Here is a 21817-nt window from a genome sequence, read left to right as displayed (position 1 = left end):
GGTCTGCCCCGTCTTTCCTTCCAGGTGAAATTGTAGCAAAATGGCGGCGGTAGCACTGCTGCAACTCACCTGAGATTATCTTCCAAGTTGAGGTTGACCCGCCTGTTGAATACCTTGGTCTAAACCACCCCTCTCCTCCACAAGTCCTCTTCTGCTTCATCCCCCTTTTCCTTTCTAATTCAGGGGTTTGGAGGAGCAGAAGCTGGCACATCACTGGATACAGGGGGTACAGCATCTGGCATGCCACCTCAGGTGTCAGGAGGTCTTGGGCCAGCCCTGCTTATGCTAGTGATCCAGCAGGTAGCCTCCAGGACCCTCTGCTCTGGGGAAGGGAGAAGCAAACCTGGCCCACCCATGAGGCCAACTGAAGTGGCTGCATCAGGCAGCAGATTGTTGTGGGACACCCATCTCTGCCCACCTATTTGCCTTCATTGTCCCTCCTTCTCTTTCCATTCTCGGTATTGGAAAAGAAAGAGGGGGGTACAGACTGTTACCCTGCACATGCCTGATCTCGTCTGATCTCGGAAGCTAAGCAGGGTCAGGCCTGGTTAGTACTTGGATGGGCGACCGCCTGGGAATACCGGGTGCTGTAGGCTTATACCATAGTCTTTCGAGACTGAAGGTTGCCAACCATGTGGGGTACAGAGGAAGAGGAAATGTGAAGGGAAGTGCTGAGCCAGGGCACTGGAGAGTGGCAGGAGCAAAAGCTGGCATATCACTGGCAACGGGGGGGGGGGGAGGTCTTGGGCCGGTCCTGATTATGCTCTGAATTAATGAATTTAGGCTGCAATCCTAACATCACTTTCCTGGGAGTAAGTCCCATTGAACCCAATAGGACTTACTTCTGAGTAGACCCGCTTAGGATTGTGCCCTTACAGATTCAGCCATTGAGGAATAGGCCTCCATGACCCTTTGCCCCTGGAAAGGGAGAGAGATGCAGCTTTCTGCTCATGGGGTTGGTTTGGTGGCTGGGGCTTGCCAGATTCCCCCATACCTACATTCTCAAGAGCTGCACAGAAAAGAGAATTTCAGGCTGCAGGTACAGCTTTTTTCGATATAGTGATGCAAAGGCTGGAAAACATCTGCTCAGATTTTCTCTTCTGGCCAACCTCTTGTAGGCTGGGGTAATCCTGATTAGCGAAGGAGCCCTTGGAAGAGAGAAACGGCTAATTGCAGGGCTCTTCTGGCAGCTTTTAGGTGGCTCAGGCATGCGCCATCCCATAAAACAGCTCCTTCTATGAGACAAAGGATATCTCTGAAGACAACGGTGGACTCATCATTGTGCTTGTCAACTTCACCATGGGATGTCTACTATGGCAACAGTTGCCCGGGCAACCTATAGGCAAAGCTCCATTCCTGAAACTTTCCACCTATATGGATCCTGCTGAAGAGCCAAATGGCAAAAGTGTTTCTGCACTGTCGATGTGGCTTTCCATGCAACGGAGAAAGGAGCAACACAGACCAGCAGCAACCAAGTTTGCTCATTTATTTTCACGGTCCCTTCTGACAGCGGCTGCTGGCAAAGTGCCACGGCAGTTTGCAAAACGCTTGTCGGCACAGCAGAAGATGAGATTCAGGGCTGTTTGTATACCACATGTCTGTGATGTCATGCACAGAACTAGAGATCAGGTGCAGAATTCAGCAACCAAAGGATCTCTCTCTCTCTCTCTCTCTCTCTCTCTCTCTCTCTCTCTCTCATTCCCAAGGCAGGTTTCAAGCTTTTATGGTTGCCAGACAGGAATGTGAAAATTTGTGAGCAGTTACTGGTGAAATCTCAGAAGTTGCAGAGGTGTTGAGACAGATGTCTCCTGGTCAGAAGTGATTCTCCAGTGTCCAGATGATAGCGCCAATGATAGAACATCTGACTTGCATGCAGAAGGTTCCAGGTTCCATCTCCAGCTGGAAGATCTGCTCAGAGATAGGTCCCCCTGGAGAGCTGCTGCCACTTAAAGGAGAAAATTTTGGGCTAGTTAGAGGACCAGTGAACTCCCCACCTTTCCACACCTGAACAGCAGGCAAGCCTTTTCCAAATACAGAGCGTCTCTCCTGAATTGGACACTGATGAGATGCGTGTGATAAGGAAGAATGGGGATGAGTTTCAAACTGCTTGCTAAGTACCCCAGGACCAAGGAGAAACAGCTGGAAGTTTTGGTTCACTTTGCCACCCTGCAGAGAAAGGTTACATGTCAAATCTACAGCCACAAGCCTTTCCTTTTAATGCTTATGTAGTACTAAGGCCTGTTGCTTATGCTCTGTCCAGCAGCAAGCCCAACCTCTACACAGCTCATCTGAGTCCCACAATAGGGCTGAATCTACACATTCAATATTTTGGACATGTGAGAGTGTGAGCCAGAGCTTGCTGGTTAGGGAGTGTGTGCCAGGGGCACCCCAAACAGGTAGGGCTAAATGGTAGACCTTTCATCAAGAACCAAGCATCATCAGGGGACAGTACACACTGATAACATGGGGTCCCTCCAGGAACATACTATGGCCATATCCAGTGCTTTTTTTGTAAATAAAAAGGTGCAAGAACTCACAACTTGTTAATCTTTTATTTATTTATTTATTTGTTTGTTTGTTTGTTTGTTTGTTTTTAAACCATTTTTTATTGGAGAAATAAAATATTTTTTATGTGCTTCCCCCTAAAGATGAACTTACTTCTGAGTAGCCATGCATAGGATTGGGCTGTCAATCTCCACATCCCCTTCCCCCTAGCTACTTTTTCTACACATGGGGAAAAATACTGTACAGGTGCACTTGTAGCGTGTAGTATGTAGTGTGGCACTACTTCGAGGAGAGGAAGCAGTGAATGGATTCCGAAAAATGGCTTACATGAGTTCCATGTAGTAAAATTACTCTAAGCAACTGTGGGAGTAAGAACAAAAAAGGAATTCTTAAACGAGAGGGGTCTTTAGGTGCACACAGAAACAGCTACGTTTGCAAACAAGCAATTAAATATGGTTTAATTCAGGTATCAGAATACTCTGTGTCTTTGGGAAGGCGCTTGGCATGCAATTGTATGTTCTCTGCTGCCCTGAGCAGCTACTGTGCATTGCTGGAGAGGAGCTGCAAACGATGGCTGGTGGAGGGCATGCTTGTGGGGGAAGGATGAGGAGGATCTCTGGCAAGGCTGGACAGCACATTGTACACACGTAGAATCCCTTTTCACCTGCCCTTAGCATGTGAAAATGGGTGCAGATATGTATCTCTGCCAGGATTAAGAGCCCAATCCTAGGTATGTCTACTCTGAAGTAAGTCTCGTTCTAGACAATGGAGCTTACTCCCAGGAAAGTGCCTAGGATTGCAACCTAAGAGCCCAATCCTATGCATGTCTACTCAGAAGTCAACTTTAGTGAATGGGGCTTACTGTGGATAGGATGGCAGCCTCAGGGCCCAATCCTGTGCCTGTCTCCTCAGAAGTCAGTCCCATTAGAGGCAGTGGGGCTTCCTCCCAGGAAAGTGTGGAGAGGACTGCAGCCTCAGAGCCCCTCCTGTGCCTGTCTACTCAGGCTGCAAGGCTATGACACTTTCCCGGGAGTAAGCCCCATTGAACACAATGGAACTTACTTCTGAGTAGACATGCTTGGGCTCTTAGGCTGCAAGGCTATGCACCCTTTCCCAGGAGCAAGCCCCATTGAGCACAATGAGACATACTTCTGAGTAGACACGCCTAGGCTCTGCAGATTGGCACGGGGGCTGCACCAGCCAGCTTCCTTCCCCTCCTCCTCCACCAAGCCAGTACCTGGGCGTTCCGTGGGTGCCACAGCCCGTCTCCCTGGCTGGCTGGCTGGCTGGCTGGCTGGCTGTCCATCCTCCTCCTCGGTGTCGGTGCGTGTCCCCTGTGCCCTCCACTGGCTTAGGAAGCTGCGCTGGGAAGCAGAGCACGGGGGGAGGGGAGGCAGGCTGGGCTCAGGCGAGAGCTTGGAGATGGGGGCAGGAGGGGGTCGTTGTGTGGTCAGGCAGGGGCCAGGCGCCTGCCCACCCTGCACCCCCCAGCACCCACCCAGCGAATGCCTCTATTTTGCTCCCCCCCTCCTGGAATGCCTCCAAAGGGGAGGGGCCCCTGCAAAAAGATGCCGGAACTCTGTCCCCCCATGTTCCATTAGAAAAAAAGCCCTGGCCATATCTTACACGTTTAGTGTCACAAATCATGAAATAAAAAATTATGTTTTTGTTCTGAAATGATGATGGCCGGATCCCAAAGGATCTCCTCTATGGAGAACTCGTGCAAGGAAAGCGCCCTACAGGTAGACCACAGCTGCGATACAAGGACATCTGCAAGAGGGATCTGAAGGCCTTAGGAGTGGACCTCAACAAGTGGGAAACCCTGGCCTCTGAGCGGCCCACTTGGAGGCAGGCTGTGCAGCATGGCCTTTCCCAATTTGAAGAGACACTTGGCCAACAGTCTGAGGCTAAGAGGCAAAGAAGGAAGGCCCATAGCCAGGGAGACAGACCAGGGACAGACTGCACTTGCTCCCAGTGTGGAAGGGATTGTCACTCCCGAATTGGCCTTTTCAGCCACACTAGACGCTGTTCCAGAACCACCTTTCAGAGTGCGATACCATAGTCTTTCGAGACTGAAGGTTGCCAACAAAAAATATATATTTTCTACATTTCTGAAATCACACCTGGGCCTGTAAGGTCTGTTAGGACCACTGGCTCCCACTGTCTCTGAGAATTGTGGCATTTTGTTGCTCCTTCCTGCCTGTGCACTCTGGGATGGGTAGTTCTTGAGAAAGCACGTCACCCGAGGAAACACAAATCTCTCAACCTGTCAAACTACAAGTCAGAGCTTAACTGTGGCACAAGGATCCTTCCTCTGTCCTAGAGAAGGCCCAGCAACTCACCATCCATCATGTGGTTTATTCTGCTGTAATGCTTCTTCCCTGAGCCGGCCCATCCATGAGGCCAATGGAAACTGTCAACTCAGGCAGTAGATTGGTGATCTCTGTCCACCTATTGCCTCCACTGCTCCTCCTTTTCTTTCTGCTCCCTGGACTGGAAAATAAAGAGGGGGGTCAGAGAGGAAGAGGTCATGAGGCGGGGAGAAAAGTGCAGAGCTAGAATGTTGGAGAATGGGAGAAGCAGAGGCTGGCACATCATTGGTAAGAGGGGCAGCACTTGACATGCCACCTCAAGTGCCAGGAGGTCCTGGTCTGGTCCTACCACTCCCAATGCTGGGACCCCTTATCCTGAGAGACAGTGTGTATGTCAACTGGGGGGGGGGCGTTTGAAAGCTTAGTGTATATGATCCTGTATTGCCCATTGTATCAAGATTAGTGATTATCACATCAAGATTTGATTTTAGCAAAGGTAAGTGGGTGGGCTGATCAGGATAAGATACGGTGCATCCTCATGGAGGAAGATGCTAAGACTCTTGAGAGGGCTGCTAGTTTTTTGAAACTGATGGCAAGACGGAGATGAATGAATTTGGTTGATTTTCTTATTTGATATTATTATGCTTATATGCTTATCTTCTGATTGTTGTATTATACCAATAAAGGTTTATTGAACTGACAAATTAACACTCCCAGTGGGCTCTAGCAAATCTCACGATATCTGGACAACAGGTGCACAGAAACATGGAAATCCGTTTTCAATCCATTCATATCCTCAACATAATTTTGTCTCGGGTTTTTTTTCTGCTTGGTAATGGGAAAGCAGCCTAGGCCTCAGTAATGTGCATATTTCTCACCCACCGCCAGCCCAATACTTGTCCCTGACTTTCAGGCTCCACGCCGTAAGGATGAACATTCATTTTCAGAATGAATGGAACCAGCTGCGAATGTCTCCATTCATATCCACTCCCATCTTTTCCAAACTCAATATGAACCAAGGACCTGAAGGCACAAACAGGGTTCCATTTTCAAACCCCCATTAGTTGCCACACATTTTCATTTTTTAATAAAATAATATGTATAATCTCACTTGGGGCCCAATCCTATACTCACCCCCTGATGTCACACGTCATTCTCCACGGGCATTGACTGCCCTACAGCAGTCAGTGCCAGTCGTAAAAGGCACTCAGACAGCTCACTAGTTAGCATGCTGCCAGAAGCACTGGGGTCAAGGCCTGAAACTTCCTGTCCGCGACTGCTCACTGGAGTGGGTAAGTCAGCATGTAAAGCATGAGGGAGTGGGGAACGGAGGCAGGCAGGGGGGCAAAACGGGGTGGTTAGAAGGGTGGAAATGGGAGTGGGGGATGGGTGGATCAGGCCCTGGACGATGGTGGTATCGGTGCCGCTGGCACCACGGATATCCACCTTCTCAGTTCCAATCCCATGGAGCAGGTCCATGAGAACTTGCACCAATTATTTAGCTCACGCAGGTCTGAGTAGAAGTTGCCCATGCTGCAGAGGTTTACCTCCCGGTAAATGAAAGATTGTTCCTTACCCAGAGGGGATCTCTGCAACTGCCCCCATATGCCTTGTGAAACCGCAGAATCACAATTCAGTGAAAAAATGGCACAAGGAGGCAGTTGCATGGCAGAAAGCCTGCCTGGCGCTTCCGTTTCACATAAAACGACTATTGAAAAATAATAGTAATGGGCTGCAATCCTATGCACACTTTCCTGGAGGTAAGTCCCAGTGAATTCAATGGGAATGACCATCTGACTGCACCCCTCCCTTCCTGCGTACACTCCAACAGCACAGCTGCATCGCTTACAATGGTGAAGGATAGGATTGGGCTCTAGATGAGCTGTTGGTCTGACTTTTCCTATGTTCTTTTGTAAGGGCTCTTTGTGCTCACCATCACCCCTCGTGAACTGAGAGCCTGCCTCAAAATGCACCCACGTTCTTTTCAAGTAATGTAATTTTTCAAATTGATAAGTTGCGTTATCACCCAAAGGACTCGACTACCCACTGCCCTCCCAAGGGTGGTATTCAGCTTCCTTTCAGTGAAAATGTCTTAGAGGGTGCAATCCTAATATGGGCATGGGCTGGCGTAAAAGGGGCAGCTCTTTACGTAGGAGGGTCTTCCTCACATCTAGCCTAAATCGACTTCTTCCCTTTAGTTTCAAGCATGTGCCTTCTTCTGAGCCAGGGCAAGGGGCAGCCAGGGAACACTGGAGTGATCCACTAGGGCAGGTTTGGTGTCTGCTAGTTACATATGTAGCACCCCAAGAGAAGTGAGTGACTGGTGACAGCAGCCTCTGTGAGCACCGATAGATGATTGGTGGGCAACAGATGGTCCCTGAAGCCATCCTCTGACTGTCCACAAATGATGCCGGTTGCCATGGTGGGAGAGAAGAGGAAGAGGGAACAGATGGCTGGGCTGGGGAAGTGGGGGCAGGCCCTGCCCATCATTCCATCAGTGTGATCTTCAGTGCCCTGCCCCCATTCTGTAACACCCCTTGGTGAGCAGAGGGACCTTTTTCTTGGGGCCAGATGGTCTGAGATCCCATAAATGTTATTGATGGATTTCCCCCTCAAATGTGGCTTAAAATAGTGGTGCCATTACAATGTGGGAATTTGGGTTTGGCTCTCACCAAGGTAGTCACCCAGTGTCTGAACTTCAGATTGCAGGAAGGGCTCATATGTGTGAATGCTGAACCATAGGTCAGTGACAGAGCCCCTGCCAAGCCTGCTGGAGAACTCAGCCTCCACCTCTAGTAGCATCTCTACTAGAGGGAAAGACCTAACCTGAAACCGTGGAGAAGGTGCTGCCAGTCAGTGCTGGTAATGCAGAGGTAGTGGTCTTACTCAGGAGGAGGCAGCTCCCATGTTCTATCAAGGCGGGGAAAAACCCCTGCATACAGAAAGTAAGAGGTTAGAGAGAAGTATTCTGGTCTTTGCTCTGACCAGTGGTGTAGCAAGTGGGGTCAGAGGAGCGGTCCACCCTGGGTGACAGGTCGGAAGGGGCTGCCATGAAATTGGGCCTCCTCCATGGATGCAGGAATATGCAGTGTAAGGATGGCAGCTGAGGTGAACCACCCTATCAGAACATGTTCTGGGAGAACATGAAAGAGACGTCATAACAACACTGCTGGCTCTGACATATTAGTTTTCTACCTGCAGAGTATTTTTTCTGTGAGGGAGCATTCCATCCTTAGCCACAGCCCAGAGTGACACATAGTACAGTTCAGCCACCAATCCTTTCCCTTTCCCTCCCTTTTCTTTTTTTTTTTCCTATTTCAAACCATACACCCCAGTTCCTTCCTTCTTCCAAACCTTTCCCCCTTCCTTCCTTTTCTATTAGGAAGAGAAGGAAAGCACAGTGGTCTTCCTTCCTCTGCAGCCCAACCATGGTGGGGGTGGGGGCTATGATGAGAACTGAACCATAATCAGCTGCCTGAAGCATCCCACTTCACCCCCTTCCTGGTACAGCCAGCCTTGCCCACTGGCAATGCCCATCTCATGCACATGGGCTGCTAAAAGCAATGACACACTCTTTGTATAACTGCTACATGGTGGCCTCCCCCCCCCTCAATTTGGTCTGTGGTTGTATTGGGTGTGTGTGTGTGTGTGTGTGTGTGTGTGTGTGTGTGAGAGAGAGAGAGAGAGAGAGAGAGAGAGATGATGTCCTGTCACTTGTCACTAAGCAGTGATCAGCAGGGAGGGGTCCAGATTATAGAAGCTGGGTGAATAGGGTACCTGTTATTTATGCTGCCAACTTTTGGTTGTGTGTGTGTGTGTGTTTTAAACAGGAGACGCTCCTGTGCCTTTAAATATCAGCTCTTGATGCTGACATTTGGCAAGTAAAGTTTTTTCCACCGCATTTTTTTCATGCCAAGTAAAGCTTTCCCTGCTGGATTTGTAGCTGCTGTTTAATGCGCAGGAGCAGGTCAGACCAAAAAGGTGATCACCGTTACCTGAAGCAGGGGCACCAACAACGAAGGCATTGGATGTCATAGCCACATCAGTTGCAAGAGTCACAACAGACCAGTCTGCTCCCCCACCCCCGCACACAAATCATGACCATCACGCTAAGTGCCACTCAGTCAAGGGCGCTTGGCAGTTCTCCCCTCTAGCACCTCTGCTTTCTCTCCTCAACATAGGCAGGCAGAAGCCGGGCCATGGAAGCAGGGGTTCTTCTCTCCCCTCCCCCCAACAGGTTATTTAACTTATGACTGTCTCCTGTGTCATAATAAAAGCCTTTGTTTCCTGTCCTATTCTATCGCTCACTTCCTTTTGACATTCTTTCATACTGGAATGAGGCTTACTGGAGAAGAAAAATAGTGATTTTTTTTGCAGCTTGGGCACACAACGCACAACAGCTCTGAGAGGACAGCCTAAAATGGCCTTGGCTGTTTGTGTCACACTGTCATGCTCTTGACTCATTTTCTGTTTCTTATCCACCATAAGCCTTAAATCCATTTCAGGAATGCTACTGCCTAGTAGTCATATATTCCCTGCCTCGTTTAGTCTGATCTTTTGCAACATTTTGCAATTGCTGTTTTCTGTGCTATTTTTTGTTCTCATTTGCAGCTGATACGAATGCTGGGAAATCTCAGAACACTGCCCTGCAAAGGATGGGACAGTCCAGGCACCTGTTGCCAATTTCTATTCCGGTGGTCCTTCCCTGGGGCTAGCCCTCCCATGAGGCCAACTGAAGCGGTTGCCTCAGGCAGCGGGTTGGTGGGGAGGGTGCCCATCTCTGTCCACCTACTGCCTCCACTACTCCTTCCATTCCCTGGATTGGAAGAGGCAGAGGGGGGCAGACAGGAAAAGCGGAAGGGAGTGTACTGAGAGTGGGAGGAGCAGAGGCTGGTGTATCATCAGATAATGGGGGGGGGCTGCATTTCGTATCCTGCCACAGGGATTATATGCCAGCCCTGGTTCTCCCACAAGGTGCTGGCACCTGATTGCTGGGGCCCCTGGATCAAAGTCTGCACTGCCCCCCAATGGAACACCTGCACCTCCTTATGCAATGGGTGCAAGTATTGCCCAAACTGTGATTTCAGATACCAGGATTCCTTCCCTTCAGCCAGAACTGGAGAGGAACAGGAGGAAAGAGGAAGGAACGCAGAATGTCAGGGCTCTATCAGCCCATCAAATTGTGGTCTGCCTCAAATGCCTGCATTCAGCCAATGTCCCTAAACTTTTTTCACTTAGGACAGCATTTCTCAAACTGTGGGTTGGGACCCACTAGGTGGGTCGCAAGCCAGTTTCAGGTGGGTCTCTATTCATTTCAATACGCATTTTATTTTTAATATATTAGACTTGATGCTACTGTAGTATGTGACTGCATTTGGGGATCTGTCCTTTTAACAGGCTACTATATATGCACTTTGAACAATGAGAGTCAATGGGGCTTCCTCCTGGGGAAGTGTGGATAGGATTGCAGCCTTTGGAGTTTTGGGGAATTAAACATATCAGCAACTGCTTGGGAGGGTTAGGAGAGTTCGTCTTTATTTTACATAAAATTTTAAACTTATTGTAAACTTTTAGTTTACAAAGAGCTCAAGCCTATGCCTTTCTACTCAGAAGTAAGTCCCATTATAGTCAATAGAGCTTACTCCCAGGAAAGTGTGGATAGGATTGGAACCTTACTTACTGAATTTGATTTCGTCATATGGGGGTGTTAAAATTTTTCCTGTTGGATGATGTCACTTCTGGCCATGACATCACTTCCAGGTTAATGACATCACTTCCAGTGGATCCCAACAGATTGTCATTTGAAAACGTGGGTCCCATTGCTAAAATGTTTGAGAACCACTGACAGGGAGAGATCAGGGGAAAAGTGCTGCATTCCGGCCAACGAATGCCACAGTACTCAAGCAATTGGCAAAAAGTACTTGGGGACCTGATACTTTTTTTTCCACAGAGCATCTGATTTAGATTATTAAATAAATTGAATCATGTTAAAGATACTAACTAGTACTTTGGTTTTTGCTGCTTCATGCTGACTTACAACATGCAAGCATCCCAGCCCCACTTCACACCGTCCCTGACTACAGCGCCGCGCTAATGCATTGTCTAAATGTGCCAGTGACGTTCTCCCAGGGCCCTTTTACAGTGCCTCATTCCAGCGGGGACCTTGCACTCCCCATGACCATAACGGTGGGGAATTTCCAAAGAAAGAGGCAGGAAAAGCTGGCTGCGCATGAACAAGAGCAGCAGCTGCTGGGGAACTCCAGTGCTGTGTTGGTGAGCTGACAATTCCAGCTCAGCCAATGCAAATGGAAAATCAGGGGCCCACTTACAGCTGTTCCCTATTAGAGCAGCAGAGAAGGAGGAGAGTGGATGGCAAACCCCTGCTGGCCCCAAGGAGGAATTCCTGTCCAACTGTCCAGGGGGAGGGGAGGTCAGCAGAGCTCTGCCTCTGAGTGTAGATCCCTTCCTGAGGGCAGCCTTTGGCCCTTTGCTGGTCTCATGGCTTGGAGAATTAATGTGTGGGCAGGCAGCAAATGGGCCTTGCCTGCTCCAGAGGACTGATCTGCAGAAAGCAAGGGGTGAAGTTTTCCAGGGCTCAGAACTAAACACAATAAATGCCGCTAAACTACATGGGGCAGTTCTTGAATAGGATCCTGAAATTGTGCCAAATGCTGCAGACATCTGGGGGACCATCTCACTCTGAGTACGCGATCCTGACTGTGTGCAAGCAGCACTGGCTTCCCACTTGTTTCCAGCTCCACTTCAAGGTGCTCGTTGTTATCTTTAAAGTGCTCATGTACCTTAAGGACCACCTGCCATTACACTGTTCTGCCCGCTCACTGCTTTACCTGCCATCAATGACAGAGCTCAGTAAGCATGTATGTGGTGCAGGACCTCCTCTGCGATGGCCCCCAGAGAGCCCGACTACCCTCCCCCATTTTGGCTTTGAAGGAGGTTTTTAAAAACTGCTCACCCAAGGTTCCTGAGAAAACTTCACAGTCAGGGAATAAGAGGGCAGGTAAGTCCTCTTATGGACGAGGAACTGGTTGAGGAGCAGAAAACAGAGGGTGGGTTTCAAAGGAAAATTTTCACAATGGAGAGAAGTGAAATGTAGTGTGCCTCAAGGACCGGTCTTGGGAAAGAAAATATTTCTTTACCCAGCGTGTAATTAATCTGTGGAACTCCTTGCCACAGGATGTGGTGATGGTACCTGGCCCAGATCCCTTTAAAGGGGAAGTGGACAAATTTATGGAGGAAAAGTCCATCACATGTTTCAAGGCCAGATGACTAAATGCAATCTCTGGTTTTGGAGGTAGCCTCTCTGAATGCCAAATGAGCAAGGGAGTGGCAACAGGGTACAGCTATTGTGTGCTCCCTGAGGCATCTGGTGGGCCACTGTGTAACACAGGAAGCTGGACTAGATGGGTCTTTGACCTGATCCAGCTCAAGACAAGTAATAATTAGATGTACATATGATGTTGCCTTATATGCTGAGTCAGACCATTGTCCATCTAGTTCACTGTTGTCAGCACTGACCAGCAGCAACTCTCCAGAATTTCAAGCAGAGAAGGGTCTTTCCCTGCCCTGCAGGAGATGCTGTCAGGGTTTTAAACTGGCACCTTCTGCATGCTGGTGTTGACCACTGAGCAACAACTCCATCCCCTCCCATTATGAAAACAGCACATGTCACATTTGCACAGACTGAACTGACAGATTAATCAGATAAAACTCATGCAGTTAGTTGCCTCAGATGCCTTTAATTGGATATAGAAGTCTTAGGTGCTAATTACTGCAGATCAAGCTGCAGTTAAATGGAGAGTTTATAGGATCCAGCTCAAAATGTGACAACACTAGTGGCAGGAGGGAGGGATTGGGGCCACACCTATTGGCCCTGCCCCCTTACCCTCACATGCCCCTCACATTCATCTGAGTTTCTGCACATCTGACTTTCTGCACAGAGCCTACTCATGCACACATGTATGAATGAATGAATGAAATGTGTGGAGGTTGGTGCCAGTGGATACAATCCTGACCCTCCCTCTATTGTCCACTCTCCATTGGACACCTCCTCCACTGGACACCACCTCCATTGTCAACTATCTGTCCTCTGCACAGGGCTTCTACTTATCCTGTAGTAGTGGTCCTAGACATTATTATTATTAACAGTATTTATATACCGCTTTTCAACAGAAAGTTCACAGAGCGGTTTACAGAGAAAAATCAAATATCTAATGGCTTCCTGTCCCAAGAGGGCTCACAATCTAAAAAGTTGCAAAAGAGCACCAGCAGACAGCCACAGAAGAGGCAACTGCTGGGGTGAGGAGGGCCAGTTACTCTCCCTCTGCTAAATAAAAGAGGAGCACCCACTTGAAAAAGTGCCTCTTACCCAGTTAGCAGGGACATTATGGCATTATGACTCCTTCCCTTTGCACATGCACACTAATCCTGCAACTTCTTCTCTGGCTGATCTTGTTATACTATCTCTGCTGTTGGCTGCTAGGCTGGAGCAGAGCAACCAAGGAGGGAATGGAAGTAGGAGAGGAGGTAGGGAGAGAAGAGATATTTTTCTCCCTAGAGTTGGGCTAGAACAGGGCTGGCCCAAGACCTCCTGGCACCTGTGGCAGCCTGCCTAATGTCATCTCCCTTTCCTGGTGATGTGCCAGGCTCTGCTCCTCTGACACTCTATCCCACCACCCTCCTCTCCTCCCTTTTTCACTCCACTGCCCCCTTCTTCTTTTAGCAATCCAGGAAGCAGATCAGTGGAGGCAGATGGAAGAGAGTGCCCCTTTCCAGTCTGCTGCCTGAGTCAACCACTTCAGCTGGCCTCATGGATGGGCTGGCCCCAGACTAAAGTGATGTCACTTATGGCCTTGAGCTTCCTGAAATGATGCCAGTGGGACTCTTGCTGGCTGCAAAAGAGGCAATGAGCCTGGTGGGGAGGAGATAGTCCAAGATCTCCAAAGTTACCACCTGAGTTGACTCGCTGTGTGACAGGCAAGGCTGCTGATGCTAGGAGAACCATAAAAGCCACCTGCACTGTTCCACTGCATTTCTGCAGCTTTTTTTTTTCCCCTTTGCAGAGGGCCTGAGTTCAAGAAGTCTCTACTGAAATTGTAAAATCAGACAATGGAAAAATACAGCCCTTGTTTTAACCTCAAGCTTCAGGCAAACAGACAGTCATGATTCTTGGCTTCAGAACTGATAAATTGCATTGATTTCTCAAAACAGGACTTGATTTCCTAAAATACTGGCCCCTGGTAAGGATTGGGGATGGAGCCTGGGGGAGTACAAAGGTGGAACCTGGGGGGAGGGGAGGGTCATTGATGGAGTCTGGATGTCTTCCTCCTGACTTGCTTGCTTTCTGTGTGCAGGGATTTCTTGTTCCCACACTGAACTTGGTTCCCAACTGCTATTCTTCAGAATTTTGATATTTGCCATATGGTAGCCAGATTCTTAGATCTGGTACCATTATGCTATCTGCTAAAATATATGCAATACCTATTACATTGATAGGACATGTCAGGCACACATCAGCCACTGGTACAGCTGCTGAGAAGATAGGGCTTGAAAAGAGCTCCATGTCCTGGGCTCAATCCTTCCAGGGGGAGAGGACCTGGCATTCGTAGTGATTGATGAGAGTGTCAGGGGGGCATCAGTTGCCCAAGGAGGTTGCAGGATGGTGCCAGCCTTGCTCCCAATGCCAGCACCAGGTTACTGGGGTCCCTGGGGCAGAATCTCACATTGGGCCCCTCCATGGCACTTGATGGCTAAAACTGCCACACTCCTGAGGCCACGCCTGCCTGCCCCAAATGCAAAAATTGAGACAGGACATTTGAGCTACCCTGAGAAATGGGGGCCATGGGGTGCTACCAAAAGCACTTGTTAAAAATATTGATCTGAGCCTCCTGATTGCTAAAAAGTTCCTAGGTCTCAGGAAGAGGGCAGACTGGGCCCAGAGCCAGCTGAAAGGCAGCCAACATTCACCCAGAAGGGGAACAGTAGCCCAAAGTGGACACCTGTCAGGAGACAAAAAATGTCACACGAGGATGGCAGCTACAAGCCTGAGCCTTGGTGGCTAGACACTTGGCTCCAAGCCCCGGTCTGGGCAGTGTGTTAGGTTTGCTCAGCTCTGGAGTCCTCTGCCCCAGCAGACAACAACACAGTGCTAGTTGAGGCTTCTTTCTTTGCTGAAATATGCTCCCCTTTTCACAAGGGAGGGGCTCTTGGCTGTAAGAAGGGGCATCGTGGTCTAAAGAAGCAGTCAGTGGATGAGGCACTGCCAGCCCACCCATGAAGCCATCTGATGGAACCAGCAGCAGATTGGGAGGGGCCTGAGGGGGCAGCAGGTTCAGGGTGCCTTTCACCCTGAGTCTACTGCCACTGCTGCCTCCATCCAAGCTGCCATCAAGACAATACACTCTCCACCTTACAGCAAATGTGCACTGTCCCTGTAAATGAAACAGGAAGTCCCCCACTTTCATGGCAGCAAGGTTAGGGTTTGGTGTTTTGTGTGAATCATCTCCAGCAGCTGCTCGGCCTTACCAAGTTCCCTCAACCTTTCCTACTAGGCCTTGTTCTCTTCAAGAGCTCACTGGCAAAATCCTGCGGTCAAAGGGTGCGGCTCATCAGTGAAGAAACAAGGCCCACTGGAAAATCTGGTCTCCAGCAGTTCCATATGCTTCCAAGCTCCCTACTGCCAACTACAGTAATATTTCTGATAGCTTCCTCTAGGGATGTTTTGTTACAGTGCTCTTTGTCCCTGGTTGGTTGATAGCCATCACAGCCAACGATAGCAATGCATTCAAGATAGGGTAGGGCCAATCAATTCTCATTTCCTTCAACGGCATCTTACCATTCATCTCATTCACCTTACCAGTCTTGTTTTTATCCTTTTTACAATGGGTGCATTCTGGAGCATTTCTTGGGCTCCACATTCATCAGACTGGAACCATCCTGGTGGCCTTGGATTCCCCTTTGCCTGCCCTTCGATAAGAGGAGCCAAGGAACATTCACCAACTTGTGAATAAACACACACGTGTGGCTCAGTTTCGCTTTCCACGGGCTCAATACATTTTCCTTGTCAGTTTGGGGGATGGGACACTTCCTTCTTGAGAGTTTGTTGGAGCCTGCATTAATTGGATCAGGACCATTCTGATGTAAGGCCACATCTTCTGTGTAAGGCCACACCTGGAGTATTGTGTCCAGTTCTGGTCGCCACATCTCAAAAAGGACATAGTGGAAATGGAAAAGGTGCAAAAGAGAGTGACTAAGATGATTACTGGGCTGGGGCACATTCCTTATGAGGAAAGGCTGCGGCGTTTGGGCCTCTTCAGCCTAGAAAAGAGGTGCCTGAGGGGTGACATGATTGAGACGTACAAAATTATGCAGGGGATGGACAGAGTGGATAGAGAGATGCTCTTTCCACATAACTCTCACATAACACCAGAACCAGGGGACATCCACTCAAATTGAGTGTTGGGAGGGTTAGGACAGACAAAAGAAAATATTTCTTTACTTAGCGTGTGGTCAGTCTGTGGAACTCCTTGCCGCAGGATGTGGTGACGGCATCTGGCCTGGATGCCTTTAAAAGGGGATTGGACAAGTTTCTGGAGGAAAAATCCATTATGGGTTACAAGCCATGATGTGTATGTGCAACCTCCTGATTTTAGAAATGGGCTATGTCAGAATGCCAGATGCAAGGGAGGGCACCAGGATGGAGGTTATCTGGTGTGCTCTCTGGGGCATTTGGTGGGCCGCTGTGAGATAGAGGAAGCTGGACTACATGGGCCTATGGCCTGATCCAGGAGGCTGTTCTTATGTTCTTATTCTAGTACAAATCTATAGTAAGGCCACACCTGGAGTATTGTGTCCAGTTCTGGTCGCCGCATCTCAAAAAAGACATAGTGGAAATGGAAAAGGTGCAAAAGAGAGCGACTAAGATGATTACGGGGCTGGGGCACCTTCCTTATGAGGAAAGGCTACGGCGTTTGGGCCTCTTCAGCCTAGAAAAGAGACGCCTGAGGGGGGACATGATTGAGACATAAAAAATTATGCAGGGGATGGACAGAGTGGATAGGGAGATGCTCTTTACACTCTCACATAATACCAGAACCAGGGGACATCCACTAAAATTGAGTGTTGGGAGGGTTAGGACAGACAAAAGAAAATATTTCTTTACTCAGCGTGTGGTCGGTCTGTGGAACTCCTTGCCACAGGATGTGGTGCTGGCGTCTAGCCTAGACGCCTTTAAAAGGGGATTGGACAAGTTTCTGGAGGAAAAATCCATTACGGGGTACAAGCCATGATGTGTATGCGCAACCTCCTGATTTTAGAAATGGGTTATGTCAGAATGCCAGATGCAAGGGAGGGCACCAGGATGAGGTCTCTTGTTATCTGGTGTGCTCCCTGGGGCATTTGGTGGGCCGCTGTGAGATACAGGAAGCTGGACTAGATAGGCCTATGGCCTGATCCAGTGGGGCTGTTCTTATGTTCTTATGTAGTGGCACATGCAAAGCTGTGCCAGCAGAGGCAGGGCCCCATGGCTGTGAGTGCACAGTGCTTCTCCTGAAACAAAGCTCAGCAAGGTAGTGATAAGGTCCTGGGTGGGGCAAAGATAGCTGAGAGCAGATCAGTGGGCCAATGAAACACAGGTCCGGAGAGCGCGGAAATAAGGTGGAGTGGCACATTCACAATTATGTACATAGTGGCATGTGGGATGCTGGGGGTTGGCCACCCCTGGTTTAAACTGTGCTGACCTGAACCAATGCCAACATTTCAGTGGAGAAAATGGCAGTAACCTATTGGCTAGCTCTAAAGCGGTTACCAACCTCTCCTTGACAAATTCTGCAGCTGTTCTGCAACTCTTTAGAAATATGAATGCAGGTTGTTTTGTTTTTGGTAAACTTGCATATTTGAAATACTTATTTTAACAACGCAGAGATTTTAACAAGGCGGTTAAGCACATGGGAAGAAGATTGGGATCTGTTTTAGCATTCGTCTTGTGCATATGTAGAATATACTGCAAAACCACAACCACACTATGGGAGAAGAGCCCACTGTGACTACTGTCAGAATATTGGGTCTGTTTTCAACCTGACTGTGGGTGGTTTCTGAAAAACAACTGCGGTGATGAAGCCAGGATGGGACTTTTTGGGTGGGGTGGCAATCATTCATGTGACCATGTGACATATCTGCGGCTTGACACTTCCTAGATCCACCTATATTTCACACTTGTTCTGGAAGGTGATGAGTTGTGATGCCACAGCTTCTCTGGGATGCATCAGAGCATTTACATCAGTGGCTGTTACACTGTAGGGCAGTTGGTTAGAATTCAACCTGTACTTTTGTTTCAATGGCACCTTTGGAAGCCCTATAATGGCTTTGGGGGGGGGGAGGGTTTCTACTTCAATTTCACAGAACTAATGAGTGACACACCCTCTACACACCATGATCCCAACCTGAATCAAGGCTCTGCACAACTGTTTCTACAATGTTAAAGTAAATTCTAAACAAGATGGTGACACACTTGATGCCTCACCTACACATGAGGAAGATCTTCCTAACTGTCAGATGTCTGGCATTGGAATGGTCTGCCTCATGAAGTTGTGGGCTCTCCTTTGTTGGAGGTTTTCATAGGCTGGCTGGCCATCTGTCAGGGATGCTGTTGTTGCCTGTGCTGAGTAGAGACTGAACTAGATGACCTCCAAGGTCCTTTCCAACTCTAACATTCTATTATTCTACTTTTGCCCTAAGCCCCACTTGAGAACACCCTACAATGTTCTGTGTCCGAAGGAGAGTGGGGGTGGTGTGGGGGAATAGAACTCCAGTATTTCTCTCACAGCAAGAATGGTGATGTCATCAGCAGGAGCACCCAAGTGGAATTTTTGTCAAAAGACCTTAGATGAAAAATGCACTAAGCTCAGCAGGAGGCCAACTGAGAAATTTGCCTAGGGGTATATGTTAATGTCTAGGCCAAGTGCTCCCAAACTGTGCATTACAACACCCTGGGGTATCACAAGGAACTCCTTGGGGCATCCTGGGACACTGGTTGGCTGGCTGGCAGTGAGACTGTGTGAGATTCTATAGTGGGAGGCTCAGCCTAGTGAGCTCCTGTATGAGGTTTTCGCACGCTGGGAAAGGCCTTCCTGCCTGCTCCGAACCTCTTACCTCTGTTTGTAGTGTCCCATGCACTCTCCAAACCTGGAAGTAACTGGTGATAACATTATCACCAGTCACCTCTGGCAGGAGCCACACAATACATTTGCAGGGGTGTCACGGGACACAAAGGATTGGGAAGATTCGGAGAGGTGGGTATGTCGAGGCTGGGAAGAGGGTAATATTGGTGGTAGCAGCTCTGCCAAGATCCAATCCCCCTTCCTGGCCTTGATCTACCTTCTTGGGTCCACTTGGACTTGAGCCAGCAATTGCTGGAGTGGGGTTTAAGTAGACCCATTGCAGCCATAGAAGCTAACTTCTGGGCAAAGGAATAGATGTTCCTTATCTGATCCCACCCTGTTTCACCCTCCCTCCCCCACCTTGTTACAACCCTCCTCACCTCCAGACACCCTCTCCCCTGTGCCACTTGACACTTTCCTTACCTCTGCTGGTGGCCAGGATCTTGGATGCAATGGGACATCGCAGGCCTTTCTGCTGGTTACTCTAGAGTTACTCTAGAGTTGTTGCAAATGTGCTTTATGGCATGTTTGCGACACTCTAGGTTGGTGCAGGAACCACTGCACCAGGGGACCAGGATGATAGTAATGTGCTGTCAGTCGTGCTTGGATATTATGTCACCACATACTCTTAAAACTACTTAATTGGCCAAGGCAGGGACTGTAAGCCAGGCCCTGTGGGCACCCACTCTGTCAGAGGCTGGATCCTGCCCAGGTTCTTTTACAGGACAGGGGAAAGGTGACTCTTAGTGGGAAAGCACAGTTGTCTGATGTGGTCACTTTCTCCTACCAAACATAACCTCACACAACCCACAGGAAATTGTCATATGTCACTCCAAAGTCCACAGGGACTAAGGTGTGTCTGGTTTTGTGCTACACACAGGACTTCACAAAATTGTTTTTTTGTGAAAACAATGGATTAGATTGCACTGGGACCAAGCTGGGTGACACCCATAAGAGCCCCACTGAATCAGGCTAAAGGTCCATCTTCCTATATTGCACAGTGACTCACCAGTTGCCTCTGGGGCACACAAGACAAGATACCTGTATCCTGTTGCCACTCCCTCACATCTGGCATTCAGGGATAGGCTACCTCTAAAACCTGGAGGTTGCATAGAGTTATCATGACTTGTCACTTGTGATGAATTTTCCCTCCATAAATCTTTCCACTCCCTTTTTAAAGACATCCAGTTATTCCAAATGTGCTTACCACATCTTGCAGCAAGGTGTTCCACAGATTAATTACATGCTGGATAAAGAAATATTTCTTTTTGCCTGTTCTAACTCTCCCAACACTCAGTGTTAGTGAATGTTCCCTGGTTCTGTGTTGTGTAGGTGGGAAAAGAACTTCCTTCTATCTCCTCTGTGCATAACTTTATAACTCTCAATCACAATCCTCCCTCAAGAGCCTTCTTTTCTAGACTGAAGAGCCTTAAAAGCAAACTCCATAGTTGCCAGTATCTTTGCTCTTTCCAGAGAAGAAATGCCAAATCACTCAAGGGCGGTTCAAGCCCTCCTGGCAACTGAGACAGGGCCCAATCCTATCCAATTTTCCAGTGCCAGTGCTGCTGTGCCTATGGGATATGCACTGCTTCTTGTATTGGGGAGGCAGTCTGGGAGGCCTCCTCACGGTATGGGAACATTTGTTCCCTTACCTTGGGGCTTCATTGCGGCTGCCCGTGCTGAAAAGTCAGATAGGATTGGGCCCACAGTGTGCCAAAAGCCACAACCCTCCTCACCAAGCAGCACGCTAGCCACTTCCTCTGCTGCTGCTGCTCCTCCTCCTCCAACTCCCTGGATTTCAAAAAGGAAGAAAAGAATGGAATAGAAGAGTGTAGAGGAGAAAGTGTAGAGTGGCAGGCCAGAGTGTCTCTGGTGCTCTAGCCCACCACCCTCTTCTCTTCTCAGTACTTCCAAGCATTATTATCCTGTGCACACTTCCCTGGGAGCAAGCCTCATTGAACATAATGGGACTTACTTTTGAGTAGACCCGCTTAGGATTGGGCTGTTGGCCATCCTTCCTCACAACAACCCTGCAAGAGGGGGCCAAGCATTATCATCCCCATACGCAAATGCCCTTGCCATGCGCCAGAAACCACTGCTGCGCAGGGTGTTCGTCTTGCGCCTCCTTTCCCATCTGATCTGGAGAACCAGAGCACTGTGAGTGAACTCTGCGCATGTTCAGAAGCACGCTTGTTTGGGATTCCTCCCGCTGCCGGCGCTTGCTTTCATGTGGGGCCAGCGGGAAGCTGAGCTCTGCTGCAGTGGGAGAAGCCCTGCTGCGGGGCTGGCCCGGTGGGAGGGGGGAAGCGAGGCCCACGCCGCCACCCCCTCCAAGCGCGGGAGGGGCGGCGGCGGCGGCGCGGGCGAGGGAGGCAGGGCCAGCTGGCGTCAGGCAGTCCGCCCCCTTCCCTGCGGACGGGGCCGCCGTCGGTCCAGCCCCTTTCCGTGCCAGGCGGAGGCAGCCTCGGCTCGCTCGCTCGCTCGCTCTCTCCAGCGTCCCAGCTCCGGCAGCGGCTCACCTCCCTTCTCCCGGGCAGCAGCCAATGGAGGCGGCCTAAGGGAGGCGGGGGACGCCGGCTTCCTCGCCCTCCTTCTCCGCGGCGCTTCGTCTCCTGCAGCGAGCGGGGGGGACGCGCCAGTGCAGCCGGCGGGATCATGCGCTAAGGCGCACAGCCATCCGCGCGGCCGGCCGGCAAGATGAACTACCTGGTGAGTCCGTGGCGGGCGCGCCGTCGGGGGGGGGGGGGAGAGGAGAGGCCATCCGACCGAGCGAGCCTCAGCAGCCCGGAGGGCAGGAGAAGGGAGGCCCCTGGACAGCCCCCGGCA

General features: G+C 49.6%; 1 protein-coding gene, 1 long non-coding RNA gene and 1 pseudogene across 3 annotated transcripts in view; 2 read left to right on the top strand and 1 right to left on the bottom strand.

Moving 5' to 3' along the window:
• Positions 1-478: 478 nt before the first annotated feature.
• On the top strand, positions 479-596 carry LOC136660706 (5S ribosomal RNA; annotated as a pseudogene).
• Positions 597-1681: 1085 nt separating this feature from the next.
• LOC136659965 (uncharacterized) lies at positions 1682-21068 on the bottom strand. The gene is made up of 3 exons (XR_010794881.1): positions 20967-21068; positions 4848-4998; positions 1682-2166 (listed from the first exon to the last, which is right to left on the bottom strand). It is a non-coding gene; the product is annotated as an uncharacterized lncRNA (long non-coding RNA).
• A 327-nt stretch (positions 21069-21395) lies between these two features.
• BCAR1 (BCAR1 scaffold protein, Cas family member) overlaps positions 21396-21817 on the top strand; it is a 43835-nt gene continuing 43413 nt past the window's right edge. The window contains exon 1 of one of the 2 annotated variants that reach the window (XM_066636871.1): positions 21396-21700. In XM_066636871.1, the coding sequence (XP_066492968.1) occupies positions 21689-21700 (12 nt within the window). In that variant the 5' untranslated portion in view covers positions 21396-21688. The remainder of the gene's footprint in view (positions 21701-21817) is intronic. The other variant, XM_066636870.1, reaches the window with a different exon arrangement.

Source organism: Tiliqua scincoides, chromosome 9 (assembly GCF_035046505.1).
Source record: "Tiliqua scincoides isolate rTilSci1 chromosome 9, rTilSci1.hap2, whole genome shotgun sequence".
Classification (NCBI taxonomy): Eukaryota; Metazoa; Chordata; class Lepidosauria; order Squamata; family Scincidae; genus Tiliqua; species Tiliqua scincoides.
This window is presented reverse-complemented; position numbering and strand designations above follow the sequence as displayed.